Source organism: Barbus barbus (genome assembly GCF_936440315.1).
Source record: "Barbus barbus genome assembly, chromosome: 28".
Taxonomy (NCBI): Eukaryota; Metazoa; Chordata; class Actinopteri; order Cypriniformes; family Cyprinidae; genus Barbus; species Barbus barbus.
The window spans coordinates 29,987,671-30,004,816 of record NC_136756.1 but is presented as its reverse complement, the minus strand read 5'-3'; the positions used below and the strand labels follow the sequence as shown (position 1 = coordinate 30,004,816).

General features: G+C 33.9%; 1 protein-coding gene across 1 annotated transcript in view; it reads right to left on the bottom strand.

The window, feature by feature from the left end:
- Nucleotides 1-3,970: 3,970 nt before the first annotated feature.
- Nucleotides 3,971-17,146, bottom strand: part of LOC306848636 (lipoxygenase homology domain-containing protein 1-like) — a gene marked incomplete at both ends in the record, with an annotated part of 51,144 nt that continues 37,968 nt past the window's right edge. The window contains 11 exons of the mRNA XM_079383293.1: nt 3,971-4,451; nt 5,793-5,945; nt 7,875-8,010; nt 9,447-9,617; nt 11,087-11,272; nt 12,974-13,151; nt 13,305-13,422; nt 14,651-14,778; nt 14,852-15,037; nt 16,625-16,833; nt 16,924-17,050. Coding sequence (XP_079239419.1) covers nt 3,971-4,451; nt 5,793-5,945; nt 7,875-8,010; nt 9,447-9,617; nt 11,087-11,272; nt 12,974-13,151; nt 13,305-13,422; nt 14,651-14,778; nt 14,852-15,037; nt 16,625-16,833; nt 16,924-17,050 — 2,073 coding nt within the window. The remainder of the gene's footprint in view (nt 4,452-5,792; nt 5,946-7,874; nt 8,011-9,446; nt 9,618-11,086; nt 11,273-12,973; nt 13,152-13,304; nt 13,423-14,650; nt 14,779-14,851; nt 15,038-16,624; nt 16,834-16,923; nt 17,051-17,146) is intronic.

The following is a 17,146-nucleotide window of genomic DNA, read 5'->3' as shown; positions in this document are numbered from 1 at the left end:
TTGACAATATTTAAGCAATAGCTTGGTGATTATAATGTATGATAACTAGATAAGTGTATATTGCGTTAAAAAAAAGAAATCTTAGATTCACTTTTGGTGGATTTTGTACTGTATTTATTACTAATGATGATGCAAAAAGTTGCATAGCTTAACCCAAATTTTCTTTCTTTTTTAATTTCTTGTCTTGTATATGACCCTTTTTGTATGTGTTTTTTCAAATAAAATGTTGAAAATGCCTCAAAATATTTTTCATTGTTGTTTCATTAACTACACTGGGTCATGGTGACTATTAGATGGACTGATAGTGCTGCGGTCAAGAGCTGTTAAATCAGGAACTTGAACATATTTGCGTCCCAATACTTGTGGTCTTGGCCGCTTGAGAACACATACACACAACAGCCTCAGGTCAAAGGTTAGTGCACACTAGAGCCACAACATCTCTCAGGGTGCGTCTCAAATGTTCTCAATCTCAGTTCTTCAGAGGCTTGTAGACTAGAGTCCTCTGCATTAAACACTAGAATGAGACGGCCTACTAAATACTAATAAAACTTAATTTTGGAAAAATACTTTGTATTACAAATCTTTATATTATTTAGCTTTCTATTTATGCAATAGAATTAATTACAGCCATCTACAGTCTCCCAGTGGCTTACGTTATTGGCAGTTTCAATTGGCAAAAAAACTCATAAAAATTGGAAGCTTGGGAGCAGAGACTTAAGTTTGGTCTTATTTTAAAGAAGACCCATGGCAGATTATTAAGCAAGTAAAAAATTTAAAAATAAAGTTTAAAAAGTGAAACCAAGAAAAAAGTTATACAGGTTTAAGTTTATGAAAATTATTTCTAATTTATTTTATGAATATTTTATATATGAAACATGTTGAACTCTAAACCTGCTAGAAAATCAAAACCATAAATCTGAACAAGTTGTGTTCCAAATTTGAGGTTGATATCTCAAAAAATGAGCTTTTAGTAAGATTTTGTTTGGACGCAGTAGCAAATGTTCCTCATTAGATGCCAGCAAAACTCTGCTGGTGACACAGTGCTTGGGTTTGTGATGTACAGTAGAGTTTCTCTCTCTCAAATATTACAAGAACACACATACAATTCTTTTTTAATAACACACATACAAACCACTCTGACATCCATACCAACACACCCACACAATTATAGCTGCATTATTTATCCAGCTGGCTCTATAATACGCAGAAGCAGAAAACAGGAATAAAGCGAGTATTTGCTTTATAGACCCTTTATAGACCAAACCTGAAAAAATGGCACCATCTGTTAAAAAAATAGTAAAAAATTTAATTTTGAAGCCTTGCAGACAGAATAAAAGCTTATTAACAAAAATTGCATCGTTTTACAGTTAAACAGCACTGCGATTATACAAAATAGATTTATTAAAGGAAATGAGGGTGGAATATTAAAATTCCAATAAAAATACAGCATTAACACAGGCACAATTATTAAAAAAACAAAACTAAAATGGACAAAAATGTCCATAAGGTTGCACAAGGGTTAAATTAATAATTTATGCCAAAACAAAAGATGCTTCATGTCCAAAAACATGACTTTTGCCTTACATTTTATAATAAATTCAGACAGGCTCAATACTGACTTGTTTTCATAAGGTTATTTTTTTCATGAATTGGAATGTGTACAAATGATTTCCGTGTATGTTAACTGAATTACTGTAGATATTACATAAATATGAGACCTCACTGTTTAAAAAATAAAAAGGCTTAAAAGTAACTAGTGTAGAGTAGTATTGAGTTCAGAGTAAACAAAATAACCTCATTTCAAATTAAACTTGACCATATTTTAAAGTGAAAAGTATTGAAAATCAAAATGTGTAAACAAAGCTCTGTACAAAAGAAATACTTGAATTTTTACAACACTATTGGGTGTGAGGGGGGGGGGGGCTTAGGGAAATAGAAAAGTAAAGAAATATGCTTATATTGTCTCGTGACATTCAATTACAAAAGTCCCATACATGATCAATTCTACTTCAAATGAGGAAATTTGAGGACAGAAGTCGAATATTTTTTATAACTGGACACTACTGTCATTGACAAGGCAGAGGAACGTAAAATTAACTTTTGAACCCTTTGGTCAAGATCAATATCATTACTGAAGTAGACGGTTTGCCCATCTACCTTCTTGATTTTTAGTGAAGCCCCGTATTGAAGCGTATGTAATTGTTTGGTGTTTAATGAGAGGGTGGGTGTTTAAAAAAATAAATAAATAAAATAAAAAATAATAAAACAGTTCTTCACTTTAGGAAAAGCAGTTGATTTAAGACGACTGATATTTCACAGGCTTTATCGTTGTTGTAAAATTTAAGAGCAAGCAAATAGCAGATTTGTCGATAGTCTGAGGCTTTAACCTTTTTGGGGTAAAAGAAAAACTATTACAGTCAGCACTTTCTTCATTCAGGAAAGCTAAAATAAGAGAAAATTAAGCAACAGAAATAAGATCTTTTAAAAGAAACTGGTTTCTCCAAAGAAAGGTGTTGTGAGAACACTAAACTCCTGTAGAGCCTAACAGAGGCTTCAACTAATAGAAAAGTAAATTGATGACGAACACAGAAAATTAATATCTCTTTTTTTTTTTCTGAGAGGAAGACTAAAAATAAAGAACCACTGAGAAAGGAAGATGCAAATCTCTTAGAAGCAGCTGGTTGCTGTCTCTTTAAAAGCTCAAGCACAGCTGATCGTGATCATGTGATTAATCAATCAACCAATCAAAACACATTCACAACAATCTGGCTCTTGATGCCTAGTTCATCTCGGGCTCTGCTCAGACATAGAGCTAACATATTTGTAGCTTTTAGGAAAGAAGAAAAAGAAGACATCATATAAACAACATTTGAGTTTTCGCAATACCTTTGCAGATGTTCATATTTGGATTTATGAACGATGCAAACTATGATGAAACTTCCACTGCTAAAGTCTCAAACAGCTTGACATTGTTGGCAATGAGTGAGAATGTGGCAGAGAAAAGACCAGCATTCTCCGAGCAGTGTGTTTGAAGTGTGCACTTACCATGAAAACGGTTTCAGACCGGCTACAATAACAGGTCTACAGATCATGTCTACATTTAATGACTACTAACACCTTTATTTCTCCGGATAATAAGTGCATAAAATAAAGGAATTTACGTCACCTGCTCCAACACACAATTTGAGGGTTTCTAAGTTGATTTAAACGCTTACTAAAAAGACAAAATATTAGTTTTTCTGCATGTCATATGACCATTAACCAACGTCAGAGAACCTAGAACATGCAAATGATTTGATATATATTTAAAATCTCCGAGGGACTTTAAGAAATCACTTCATCAAGTGGTTTGACAAAAAAAAGCTTCCAGCTTCCAAAGCAACAATAACATATCTACTGATTTAAAAGAAATTCAAGGGAGTTGGGTTTTCGAGAACCAAGCACATTTCATGACTACTTTAGTTAACTTCTCAGTAGGTCATAAGTAAATAAAATACATGAAAAAGTGGATATTTATCAATTAATGAACACAATTTAAGGGGTTTTGAATTGATTTAAAAGCTAATAATTATTAAAATCACAAAAATGTATAATATAAACTACTAAAAATATGAATTATTTAGTTTTTTCTGCATGTCACATGACTATTAACCAATGTCAGAGAATCGTGAACATGCAAATGCTTTGCTAAATTATTTAAATATTAACTTAAATCTCAGGATGACTTAAAAAAATGAATCTCAAAGTAGCATGACAAAAGTTTGGGAATTACTTATACAACGTTTTTGTTGGCTGGCAAAGTTTGCCGGTTCAACCGCTGGACAATGTGACAGGATCTGAAGAAATCTGCTGACATGACAGTAATTCTCAGTAAAAATGACGTTTATTTGAATTTCTTTAAAAAAGTACAAACTGCTTTATCACAAAGTGTGTGATTTCTGAAACGTCTTTAGTTAAAAATCCAAAGCGTTTAATATTTCGGATACAGCACTCTGTGAGTTTGTCCATCTGCTTTATTTCTGTCCAGCCACTTTCCGCAGACGAAGATGGTGGTCACCCAGTTGGCGGTGTTGGTGACCTCCACGCACTCCAGGTACCATCCGGATGAAGTGCCGTTATCATCGTGCTCCACTCTGATCCTCAAGAGTTCGCCCAGATCCAGCATCTCTACCAAGAAGCGGTCTGTCCGTCCTCTCTCAAACAGGTTCCTGTACTTCCCCTTCAGCGCTCGCTTCCCAGAGTCTCCGTTGACGCCGTAGAGCGTGATGAAGACGCTGGCGTCGGTGGCGGCGCCCTTCACGTCTCCGGTGATGACGATGATCTCGTATTTGACAGGAACCAGACTGCGCACTTTGCTGGCGAAGCTCTCCACGGTTTTGGTGCACTCAAACGTCATGAACTCATCTTTCTTGGCCGCCAGCGGAATCCGAGCGTCGCATGTGAAGTAGGATCTGCGGAGGATAAACCGAGAGAATGATGCTCGGAGCAGGATTTCAGATAGGGATGCACGATATTCGATTTTTGCCGATATCCGATATACCGATATTTAGCAAATTATTCTGGCAAATTATTATTATCCAATACCAATTTCCCTTTGTTTTGAAACAACACCAAATCTCTCCTGTGCAGAAATTATAAACAAAGTATTTTTAATTTTGGTTAGTTTTGAGCAAAAACTAATTTGTTACACTGCAAAAAAATATTCTCTTAGTATTTTTGTCTTGTTTTCTAGTATAAATATAAAAAAATTCTTGAATCAAGATGAATTTACTGTACAAGTAAAATTACTTAGGATATTATGTCTTGTTTTCTGTAAAAAAAAAAAAGAAATTTGTTACTTTTTCCTTAAAAAAATTTTTTGCTTGTTTATTTTTTTTTAGAAAACAAAACTTAATATCTTAAATCATTTTATTTGTCAAGTAAATGCATCTTGAATCAAGAATGTTTAGATATTTATTCTAGAAAACAAAATACTAATAAGATCATTTTTTGCCGTGTAGAAGTAATAAAAATTATTAAAGCTCTTTTTCTAACAAGAGTACATTTGAAAGCCTTAAAAATAACTAATCTCTGCTGTTTCTTTTTCTCAGACAGATGTAGCTGAAACCTTAACATTTTATTTGTGGATTTAACATTAATAGTTGGTCAAAAGCAAAAGAGCTGTAAAAATTCAAAAAAAATCTTTTACAGCACCTTGTATTTAAGTTTCCAGAATTCATAAAATATCTTTTATTAAAAATAATTTTATGTTAATATATGCATTTCAATGAATAAATCTGTATATATTAAATTATTTATTTTACAAGTGTCATGTTTGGGATTTTTAAATTAAATCAAAACAGACTCATGATTTTATGACATCGATACTGCTTTATTTATTCAGAAACACAAGTATTTTAATGATATTTTACTGTCATTTTATTACAAGTAAGCCAACAGCGCCCCCTAAGTAAATAAAACGCCTTACCGGATGCACTAGAACCTGTTGACTCTCACACACCGGATGCATCATTCTATATGATTTCTCTAATTAAATGCAGCAATCCAAAACAATGAATCGAATCCTCATTCAAGAAAAATTCGGCTTCAAGAATAACCACACTGTTGATGTAATCTTGTCACTATCATACCCTGAGCACATGTGAGCTATCCGTCTTATCGGCAAGGCATATCGGCATAATTTTTTTTCAAATCGGCCAATGTTTACAATTTGGACATTTATCGGCCGATTCCAATAATGCTCCAATAATATCGTGCATCCCTAATTTCAGATGTACGTGACGTAAACTCACTTGTTTCTCAGCTCTTTCTCCGTGATCACCACCTCCTGCACGTGCCAGAAAGACTCATTCTTCACCTTCTTCTCCTTCGTTATATGGCCCAAACAAATACCGACGATCTCGCCCACATTTTTAGAGGAAAACTCGAATGAATCCGTGGCACCTCTGAAACAGAGTCAGATTATGATGCGTTATTAGTCATCTATTCAGTCTCTATTGTTTAATGGTCATTTATTTTTGATGTTTGTCACTTCAAAAATGTGTTCTTTAATTATTGGACATTTGGACAGGTCTAAATCATAATCTGAATTATTTTAGTATCATTTATATACTATTATACACTCACCTAAAGGATTATTAGGAACACCATACTAATACTGTGTTTGACCCCCTTTCGCCTTCAGAACTGCCTTAATTCTACGTGGCATTGATTCAACAAGGTGCTGAAAGCATTCTTTAGAAATGTTGGCCCATATTGATAGGATAGCATCTTGCAGTTGTTGGAGATTTGTGGGATGCACATCCAGGGCACGAAGCTCCCGTTCCACCACATCCCAAAGATGCTCTATTGGGTTGAGATCTGGTGACTGTGGGGGCCATTTTAGTACAGTGAACTCATTGTCATGTTCAAGAAACCAATTTGAAATGATTCGAGCTTTGTGACATGGTGCACTATCCTGCTGGAAGTAGCCATCAGAGGATGGGTACATGGTGGTCATAAAGGGATGGACATGGTCAGAAACAATGCTCAGGTAGGCCGTGGCATTTAAACGATGCCCAATTGGCACTAAGGGGCCTAAAGTGTGCCAAGAAAACATCCCCCACACCATTACACCACCACCACCAGCCTGCACAGTGGTAACAAGGCATGATGGATCCATGTTCTCATTCTGTTTACGCCAAATTCTGACTCTACCATCTGAATGTCTCAACAGAAATCGAGACTCATCAGACCAGGCAACATTTTTCCAGTCTTCAACCGTCCAATTTTGGTGAGCTCGTGCAAATTGTAGCCTCTTTTTCCTATTTGTAGTGGAGATGAGTGGTACCCGGTGGGGTCTTCTGCTGTTGTAGCCCATCCGCCTCAAGGTTGTGCGTGTTGTGGCTTCACAAAAGCTTTGCTGCATACCTCGGTTGTAAAGAGTGGTTATTTCAGTCAAAGTTGCTCTTCTATCAGCTTGAATCAGTCGGCCCATTCTCCTCTGACCTCTAGCATCAACAAGGCATTTTCGCCCACAGGACTGCCGCATACTGGATGTTTTTCCCTTTTCACACCATTCTTTGTAAACCCTAGAATTGGTTGTGCGTGAAAATCCCAGTAACTGAGCAGATTGTGAAATACTCAGACCGGCCCGTCTGGCACCAACAACCATGCCACGCTCAAAATTGCTTAAATCCCCTTTCTTTCCCATTCTGACATTCAGTTTGGAGTTCAGGAGATTGTCATGACCAGGACCACACCCCTAAATGCATTGAAGCAACTGCCATGTGATTGGTTGATTAGATAATTGCATTAATGAGAAATTTAACAGGTGTTCCTAATAATCCTTTAGGTGAGTGTAGTTTTTATTAATATTTTGAATGTTTTATTTTTATACTTTTTGTTTACTTTTTAATTTTAGTTAACATTGTAGTATTTTTTTTTTGTTGCATTTTTGTCATTTTTATTATATATTTTTATAAGTAGCAGTTATTTTAAAATTATTTTTGTTTTATTTATTAATACGTCTATATAGTTTTTAGCTATTTACTGTATATTTATTATTTATTATATATTATATATCATATATTATTTTAGTACATCAAGTTAAACTAAACAAAAATGAAAAACAATTTTACGTTTTTAAATATTTTAATATTTGAACATTTTCCATTTTCCTTTTCTTTTTCTTTTTGTCAACGTGTATTTTATGTTTTAAAAATGTTAATTTGTCTTTCTAAGAAATAGAAATTTGAGAAATGTTGCCTAGCTGAAATAAGTTTTTCATTTAACATTTATTTAAAATGTAATTAGTTTTTTTTGTTTTATTTTGTTTTGATTAGTTATATGTATCATTGGCTAAAATTACATTGTAACTGGGAAATTGTACATACCGCAAAAACTTCTTCTTCTTTGAGTTTTCCATCATAAACTCCTTTGAACGTCCTTTTTTCCCCTCCAGAATGATCCAGACATTCTCCTTCGTCTCAGCATCTTCAGAGTTGGCTGTTGTGATCTCAAATTCATATTCTGAAAAGACATGACAAAGAAAATTTTAATGCACAAAACAAATATTGAAGTGGTGTGCGTTCATCCTTGCCCCAGTATTCACCGATATATTCAACTGGTCATTAAGAGTATGCAGAGTCCCAGCATGTTTTAAAGCAGCTGTTATAATTTCAGTGCTGAAAAAGTCGAATATTAGTTGCTTAGATGATTACAGACCAGTAGCCCTAACTGCAGTTGCTATGAAACTCTTTGAGCAATTGGTGTTTAGGTATCTAATTTCTAAAATCTGTCTGGATTCTCACCAATTCACCTATAAGGCTAATAGTTCGGTTGATGATGCTGTGGCTCTGTGTATCCATTCACCTTGAAGCCCCCAATACTTATGTCAGAGTCCTTTTTGTGGACTATAACCTGGCATTTAATACAATTATTCCAGTTAAACTTTTTGATACGTTAAAGCAATTGGGGATTCAACACTCTCTTGCCTTCTGGATTTGGGATTTTTTGCAGAACAGAACAGAAGTAGTTGAAATTAATAATATACTTTCAAGTCTCAAGACAATCAGTGTGGGGCCCCACAAGGATGTGTATTGTCACCATTATTGTACTCTGTATACACTAATGATTGTGTTTCACATTGTAATTCAGTGCAAATTTTTAAGTTTGCAGATGACACTACATTGATTGGTTTAATAACAAATAATAACGAATCGGACTATAGAAGGGAGGTTTCTACACTGTTTGAATGGAGTTGCACTCATAATTTGAAGTTGAATGTCCTAAAAACAAAGGAAATGGTGTTTGATTTCAGACGGAGGACAAATGCTGTTTTGCCATTGACTATTAATGCTCAGGACATTGAAAATGTTTTAAGTTTCTCGGGACTGCCACTGCAATGTTAAAGTGAGACGACAACCTAATCAACCAATCAAGACAATTTACTATTTCAATTTTTATAGAGCTGTCATTGAAAGCGTGCTGACTTTTTCACTTATAGTGTGGTTTGGTAGCTCCACAGCTCAGCAGAGAAGTAAGATTAATAACATAACGGGTTGCTTCCAAAATTATTGGTTGTGATCTTCCCACTATTGATGAGATTTATGTCTCACATTTGCAGAAAAAAGGTTTAACAATCCTGAAAGATCCCTTACATCCAGCCAGACACTTCTTTACGCTTCTTTCTTCATGCCTTAGAGCAATTAAAACTAAGTCTACATGTTTTTGAACAGCACTTATTGTAGGATTGTTCATGCTCTTAATTCATCTATGCATCTGTATTTCACTCCTTATAATTGATAGCACATATATAGCTGCGTATGTATTTATGTTTGTATCTTAATGTATGTTATTATTGTTGATGAGCTCACCAAAGCAAATTCCAAACAACTTGGCAATAAATAAATAAATAAATTAAATACACTGCCCGTGAGTTCCACACATAAACGCTCTTCTCTTACTGGTCTTGTCACTGAGATCCAGAATATCGTTATTGGCACATGCCAGTTCCCTCATGATTTGCCCGTCATCCTCACTTTTGGCCAGCCACCGGTCGCAGGGAAAGCGGAAGGTTTGATTCAGCAGATCGTCCTTCACATCGACATACTCCAGATGCCATCCAGGAGCCGGACCTCATCACAGTAACATACAGTTTAGACACAATATTGTCAAAATTGACTATTTTGCTTTGTTTCAGCAATCATTTCACCCCTGATCAACACAATGGTATTTCGTTCCTGAACAATTCAGCATTTCTGAACAAAAAGTCAGTCAATGATTCAACAAGCCAATCATAAAGCTGCTAAATTCAAAACTGCATACTGGTGTCCTACTCTTAGTATTTCAGCATATCTTTCTAAGGCAGAAATAGTAAGAACAGTATACTTGCACATGGTTCAGAAATCAGCACTTCATCACTTCATTCTTTAATGAATCAATGAGTCAATCTTTGAATTAGTAAATCAATGTTTCACTTATTTGCCGCCATTTAATATTCATATTTCAAGTATAATTTCATAGTTCTATATTCTACGGAAGCATATTGCATTCACTTGAGGAAAAAAAATCTACTCTGTTTTTCTGAATTAACGAGTTAATTATCTCAGAATTACGAGATAATTTTTCATGAAAAAAAAAGTTTTTGCTCTGTTTTTCTGAATTAATGACTTAATTATCTCGTAATTCTGCTAAGTAATAATGCTGTAAATAATGTTGAGTTTCTTGCACAGATTGATCACTTCGCTTCATAAGACCTCAATATATCATCAGGAGCCATGGGTATTAACTTTGTGTTGCCTAAAATGCTTTTTTTATATTCTCAAAAACCGGTAGCTGCTGACTTGGATTTTATGAATCACCAAGGACCACGGTTTCAGCTTAAAATCTTCTTTACTTTTCTACTGTAGAACAAAACTCATCTATATCTTGGATGGCCTGAGGTGAGTAAATTAACAGCAAATGTACATTTTTGGGTGAACTGTTCCTTTAAGTGTGTTTAGAACTATTTGTGAGCCTGGAACTCAATACCAGTCATAAGGGTCAATTTTTTAAAATTGAGATTTATACATCATCATCTATATGTTTATATACATTTATACATCCTTTATCTGAAAGCTGAATAAATAATCTTTCCATTGATGTATGGTTTGTTATGATCGGACAATATTTGTCTGAGATACAACTATTAGTAAATCTGGAATCTGAGGGAGCAAAAAAATCTAAATATTGAGAAAATCTCCTTTAAAGTTGTTCAAATGAAGTTCTTAGCAATGCATATTACTAATCAAAAATGAAGTTTTGATATATTTACGGTAGGAAATTTACTAAATATCTTGATGGAACATGATCTTAATATCCTAATGATTTTTGGTATAAAAGAGAAATGTATAATTTTGATCCATACAATGTATTGTTGTCTATTGCTACAGATATACCTGTGTTACTCATGACTGCTTTTGTGCTGCAGGGTCATATAAACTGTTTTAGTATTATTTTTCAGTCAGTTTTTATCCTGTCTTCACTGAATAGTGTCCTGCTTTCTGGTGTTATAGAAATGGCCAAACACACACACACACACACACACACACAGAATGTTTCTCACCCTTGTTGTCGTGCCACACTCGGACCTTGGACAGCTCGCCCAGACTCAAAATATCCCCGAAACGGAAAACATCCACCTGATTGCGTTCGAATTTGTTCCTGTTGCTGCATTCCCTCAGTGCCAGCGTTCCCGAGTCGCCGTTTTCCCCGAACACGATCAGACACACATTGGCATCGGTGCCAGCGGCTGCCAAACGACATGAGAATATGGTTGTGCATCTATAGAAGAGCAGCATGATGCTCATTTATAATCACATCTCTTTAAACTAAAATAAAATTAATAGAACTTATAGATAAAAAAACGAATAAAATGACAAAAACAAATTAGAATTACTGTAACTAAAATTTAAATAAAATGGAAAATATTAAAATTAAATCTAATTTAAAATTTAAGAGCAAATATTATATTGCTTGAAATAAAATAAGTGAAAATCAAATAAAAACTAATTCAAAATGAAAAACAACTTAAAACAGAAAATGTATTAAATGTATTAAATTAACTAGGTATGTATTAAAATAACTAAAACTAAAGTAGAATTTAATAAAAAACTTATATAGCTATAAAAAAAACTAGTAAAAATGAAAACACAAGAAAATTACTATAACTAAAATTAAAATGCAAATGTAAAAATAACAATAGAAACTATAATAGTGTCTCAGTGCTAATGAATGAACACTGGTTCCTATTGATTACAGACTCTGCAGAATCTAAACACTGAGATCTTGTGAGGTTACAGGAGTCTCAGGAGAACAATCTGAGAAAGGAAATAAAATACTCCATGTGCTCTCCACTCAATCTCATGGCTGGCAGGAGAAAGCTGTGAGATATTAAGTTGCTAAATGAAAATGAGGTGTTTCTTTAGGAATTAACTGAAATGTTTTTTCCCCCAGTTAACATATATTGTAAGTAAGTAATGAAAACAGTTGTTTTTTTATGGTTGTAGTTTTATTGAACAATAGTATCCTTGATATGATGTTGATCTGTTTAGTAACCAGTCAGTCTGACAATCAGAGCCTGTATTCACGAAACATTTGATCTCACCACTAAGAGTTCTCCTAAATAGCAGTAAAAGTTTTCTCTTAAAACTATTCACAAAGCTGCTGAGACAAACTTGTACTGAGGAATAGAGAGAAGTCTTAAACTCAGATTAAGGGGGCGGGGTTTACCTCGTTGCTATGGATGATGTCATCAAGCTTATTAACTATGCACACAGTGATTGGCTGATAGTCTCTGTCAGAGATTTATTCATAGAGCATGATATTATGTTGCCACATTCAAATAAAGATTTTAAAATGCAGGCTATCATTAATTAAACAAGTATATGTTCAGCTAATTGTCAGCCTGTATGCTTCTCGTAAACAATTAGTGAATATGCATATAAACAGCCTTTTAATGAACAGAGTAGAATAATCACGGCTGATAGTAAGACATGCAAACGTAACAGAAAAGCAAACTGGACTCGAGAACATCTGTTACTTCTTGTCCAGCTGATTAATGAAAACAAGGATATAATCAAAGGAACATTTAGAGTTGAGATAACCTCCAAAACCAAAGGAGATCTCTTTTTAAAAGCTCATTATCGTCAAATATTTCTAAACTGTTTACGTTCCGAGGCAGATTTCCAGAAACAGCTATTTTAGGATGGTTTGTGACTTCGGACTCCTCTTCACTGCTCCTGACCTTTCACAGATTTAGGAGCTAGTTTTAGTGCTAAACGCTTTGTGAAATACTCTAATAATGTAGGAGTACTAAATTTAGGAATGACACACCTATTATTTTTAAGATTTTCTCCTGAATCGGTGAGTTATGATCTACTTTTATCCTGAAGATGTTTTGTGAATACAGGCGCTGGTGTAATACTGCATCATGTTTACTCGTTACACCTACCAGCGATGTCACTGGTTTTAACCTGGATGGTGTATGTGGTTTTCTCCACCATCTCCTCGTCGTCCACGACCGCAGGAAGTTCACAGACCTTGGCCCTCTTGGGTCCTTTGGTCTTGGAGAGCCACTCCTCATAGGTGAAAACATACACCTCCTCCGTGCTCAGGTGTCTCATGATTATCTGGGTCATGTGACAGGAACAAACAACATGTTTACAGTCGTGCCCTTAATGAGTTTCATTCATTATGTTGTGATTAACCTGGAAACCTGATTAAAAGACTCTCCGAACAGGATGTGAGCTGCTCGAGTTTCATTAGATGCTCGGATCACTGACCTTGTCGAGGAACCAATCAGGACGGCTTCCTGTCCCGTCGATGCGAACGCGGAGCTTTTTTAGAGGCGCGATGTCGTCGATCTCCAGGTTAAACGTGTCTTCCTGTCCTCTTTCAAACCTACCACAAACCACAGTTATTAGCGGTAACTAAAACTAAAAACTTTTTTAAAAATCTTTTTTTAAATATTTTTCTTAAAATAAAGTCAATTTTAACTGAAACAAAAAAAAACACTACTTCAGCTAGTTCCCCAAGCAGTAATTCTCTTTTTTATTTCATTTAACTTGATGCAATAAAACCACTTAACCTGAAATAAAAAATTATAAAAACTATATATTTAGATTTATTAAAAAAACTAATAAAAATTACAAAAATGCACAACAGAATTATTAAAACTAAAATTAAAATTGAAAATACATTTATAAAATCATTCAAACAAAACTTAAAAGACAAAATGACCAAAGATAAACCATAAAATATATTTCCATTACTTGAAATAAAATAAATGTTAAGATAAAAATGAATATTTTGTTTCAGCTAGTCGACAATGTAACATTTCTCGCTTTCATTTAGTTTAACTTGATGCACTAAAAGTCATAAAAATGACAAAAAGACAACAAAATTAAGAAAACTTTGAAGTGAAAATGGAAAATACAAAAATAAAAACTAATTCAAAATATAAAAAACTAACTCTAAAAATGTCATTTCTTGAAATAAAATAAAAATGTAAACTACTTTTGTGACTAGAAATAGTATAAACTTTAAGTGGGAAAAAAAAAATTACATTCATTTTATTTCAGCTAGTTGCCAAGACAACATTTCAAAGTTTTGTTAAAAAATAAAATTAATAACAACTATTAAAGTATATGTATATATATATATATATATACTGTATAAACATGACAAAAACACATTGAAATTGCTATGAATTTAACTTTAAAATTAAAATGGAAAATATGAATATAAAAATTAATTCAAAATATTAAAAAAGAAACTTAAACAGTAAAAAAACTGTTACTTGAAATAAAATAAATGTTACCTGAAATAAAATGATAAGAAATTAAACTTATTTTATTTCAGCCAAGTCAACATTTCACATTTTCATTTTTCCTTTACCTTGATGTACTAAATAAAACTAAAACTAAATAAAATAAAAACTATAAAAAAAAAATAATAAAAAAAATAAATAATATATATATATATATATATATATATATATACATATATATAAACAAAATTACAAAAACTTTCAAATCAATATGAAAACAGAAAATATGAAAATAAAATCTAATTCAAAATATGAACAAAAAGCTAAATATGAATGTTGGTGATTGTGGTAAATACGTACCTGTCCTCATGTTTGGCGAGGAGCATCTCCTCCATGCTCCCATTGGCTCCAAACACGGTTATGAAGATGTTGGTGTCCGTTCCTGCATTCTGAGTGTCACCGGTGACCACCGTCACCTCAAAAACCACCTGAACAACAGCCAGAATATGAGCCCTAGCATCTACACACAGAGACCTTCAGACTGATCATAAGGGTCTGGACCTTCCGGATGATGCTGATGGTGGTGGCGTCCAGTATGTTGAAGACTCTGGCCGTCAGACCGTCTCCTCTGTCTTTGGCCAGCCAGCACTTGCACAGAAAGTTGTACTGAATGCCTTTGGTGGGAACGGCCACCGACAGCTGGTCCACCAGCCAGCAGCTCTCGGGAGTCGCTCCGTTATGACCCAACTGAGGACAGAACATCAGCACTGGAGCGAGAACTCACTGACAATCAACTGATACTGATGATCATCTGCATATGTCGGGTGAAGCGTTTCTGAGCAACATGACAGTGATTCGTTCCTGAATGAATCAGTCGTTTAAATGATTCGGTTCAGTCGCAATGACTCACTTATTTACAGTGACGTGCTGCCACCTACTGGTGGGTTTAATTTCACATTCAAAGTATCTTTTCATTATTTAAATAATTTCAAATATCAGTATTCAACGCTTTGTTTAATATATGAAAACATTATTTCTGCATTTGTAATTGCAGGTTAAATGCATTCGTGTCCTGCATTAAACAGTGTGTAAATACATCTAAACACCTCTTCAGACGCAGCTTCTGTGTTTCCTCTGCATTGTGAAGATTAATTTTATTGATACTGATTTAATTTGCTTGATAACAGCCCAATTGTCTTATTATTCTAATTCACTGATTAAATGTAAAATTTGACTCCAAAGATAATTGGACACTTTTTTTTTTTTAATGTCTTTATAAAAGGTAAAAAAGCCCATAAAACGAAAAATTTGTTTAAACTTATTGGAAAAACAATAATTTCTCTCACTGCTGTGAACTGACCAGCACACAGAATATGAAGAATATCCAAATCTTTAGGAGTCAGCCGTCCACATCAGTCCTTAAGATACCAGCACAATAACACACAGAATATCGTCTAATTATCGTTATCCATAAAATCCCAGAACATATTGAGATCTTATTTTTTGTTGATTTTGCACACCCCTCGTTCAAACATTACATTACTGTTCAAAGTATACAATTTCTAAATAATATAGTTTTTGTTGATATTTTGAATTATTTTCTGTTTTCACTTTAATTATATGTCTATATAGTTTTCATTAATTAGTTTTAATTTATTTAGTTTGTTGTTTTTGTACTTTGACTTTTTTTGTACTTTGCACTTAAGTAACAAAGTTTTAGTATTTTTTTATTTTTTTTAATCCTGGAACATTTTTATTCATTTTTATGTATTAGTTATAATTACTTATTTTTGCATTTCAAAAGTAATTTTATTTTTTCTTATTTTTTTCAGTTTATTAAATTTCAGTTAATGTTTATTTTATTTAAAGTATGTCTTGGTTAACTATAATCAACCTTGAAAGGATGCATTAAATCGATCAGTAAAGACATTACAAAAGATTTATATTTCAAATAAATGCTGTTCTTTTGAACTTTCTATTCATCTGTGAATCCTGAAAAATAAAATGTATCACGGTTTCAACAAAAAATATTGTGCAGCACAACTGTGTTCAACATTGATAATAATCAGAAATGTTTGTTGAGCAGTAAATCAGTATATTATTATGATTTCTGAAGATCATGTGACACTGAAGACTGCAGTAATGATGCTGAAGATCACAGAAATAAATTACACTTTAACACATATTCACACAGAAAACAGCTGATTTAAACTGTAATAATATTTCCAAATTTTTACAGTATATTTTGAGCCTGGATGAGCAGCAGAGACTTCTTTCAGAAATATTAAAAAGTTGAACAATAGTGTAAATGTTCACTCCTCTGTTGAGTCTCACCTCAACTCTCTTGATCTCACCCACGTCTAGTCCGTAACACATGAAGTGCTCCATTCCTCCGGCAGCGAAGCATGTCTTCCCGTCAGTGAGATCCAGCCACAGTCGCTCCGTTTCTAAATCATTGGGCCCCAAGATGATAACGTAAACCCGACTGGTGGTGCTGGCATCACGATCGTCTCCGGTGGACACTGTGAAGTGGTACGGGATCACTGCCAAAACACAGATGTTGAGCATTAAACCACCCATCTCTGACTGTCTAAGACTTCAGAATGAATCACTGGAATAAAGTATGATCTTACTCGGACCCTCCTCCATAATAACAGCCTTTTTCTTCTTCTTCTTCTTGTTCATGTTGCTGTCCAGACCTGCTTTAGTGTTCTGCATGTTCTTCTTTGCGTTCTGAGGGTTCCTCTCACCCTCGTATCCCTAACAGAAAAACATGACAGTGAATTATGCCTGTTAACTTTTTCATGAAGTTTCTATTAGGGCTGATTAAACATTTTAATCTAATTAATTACATGA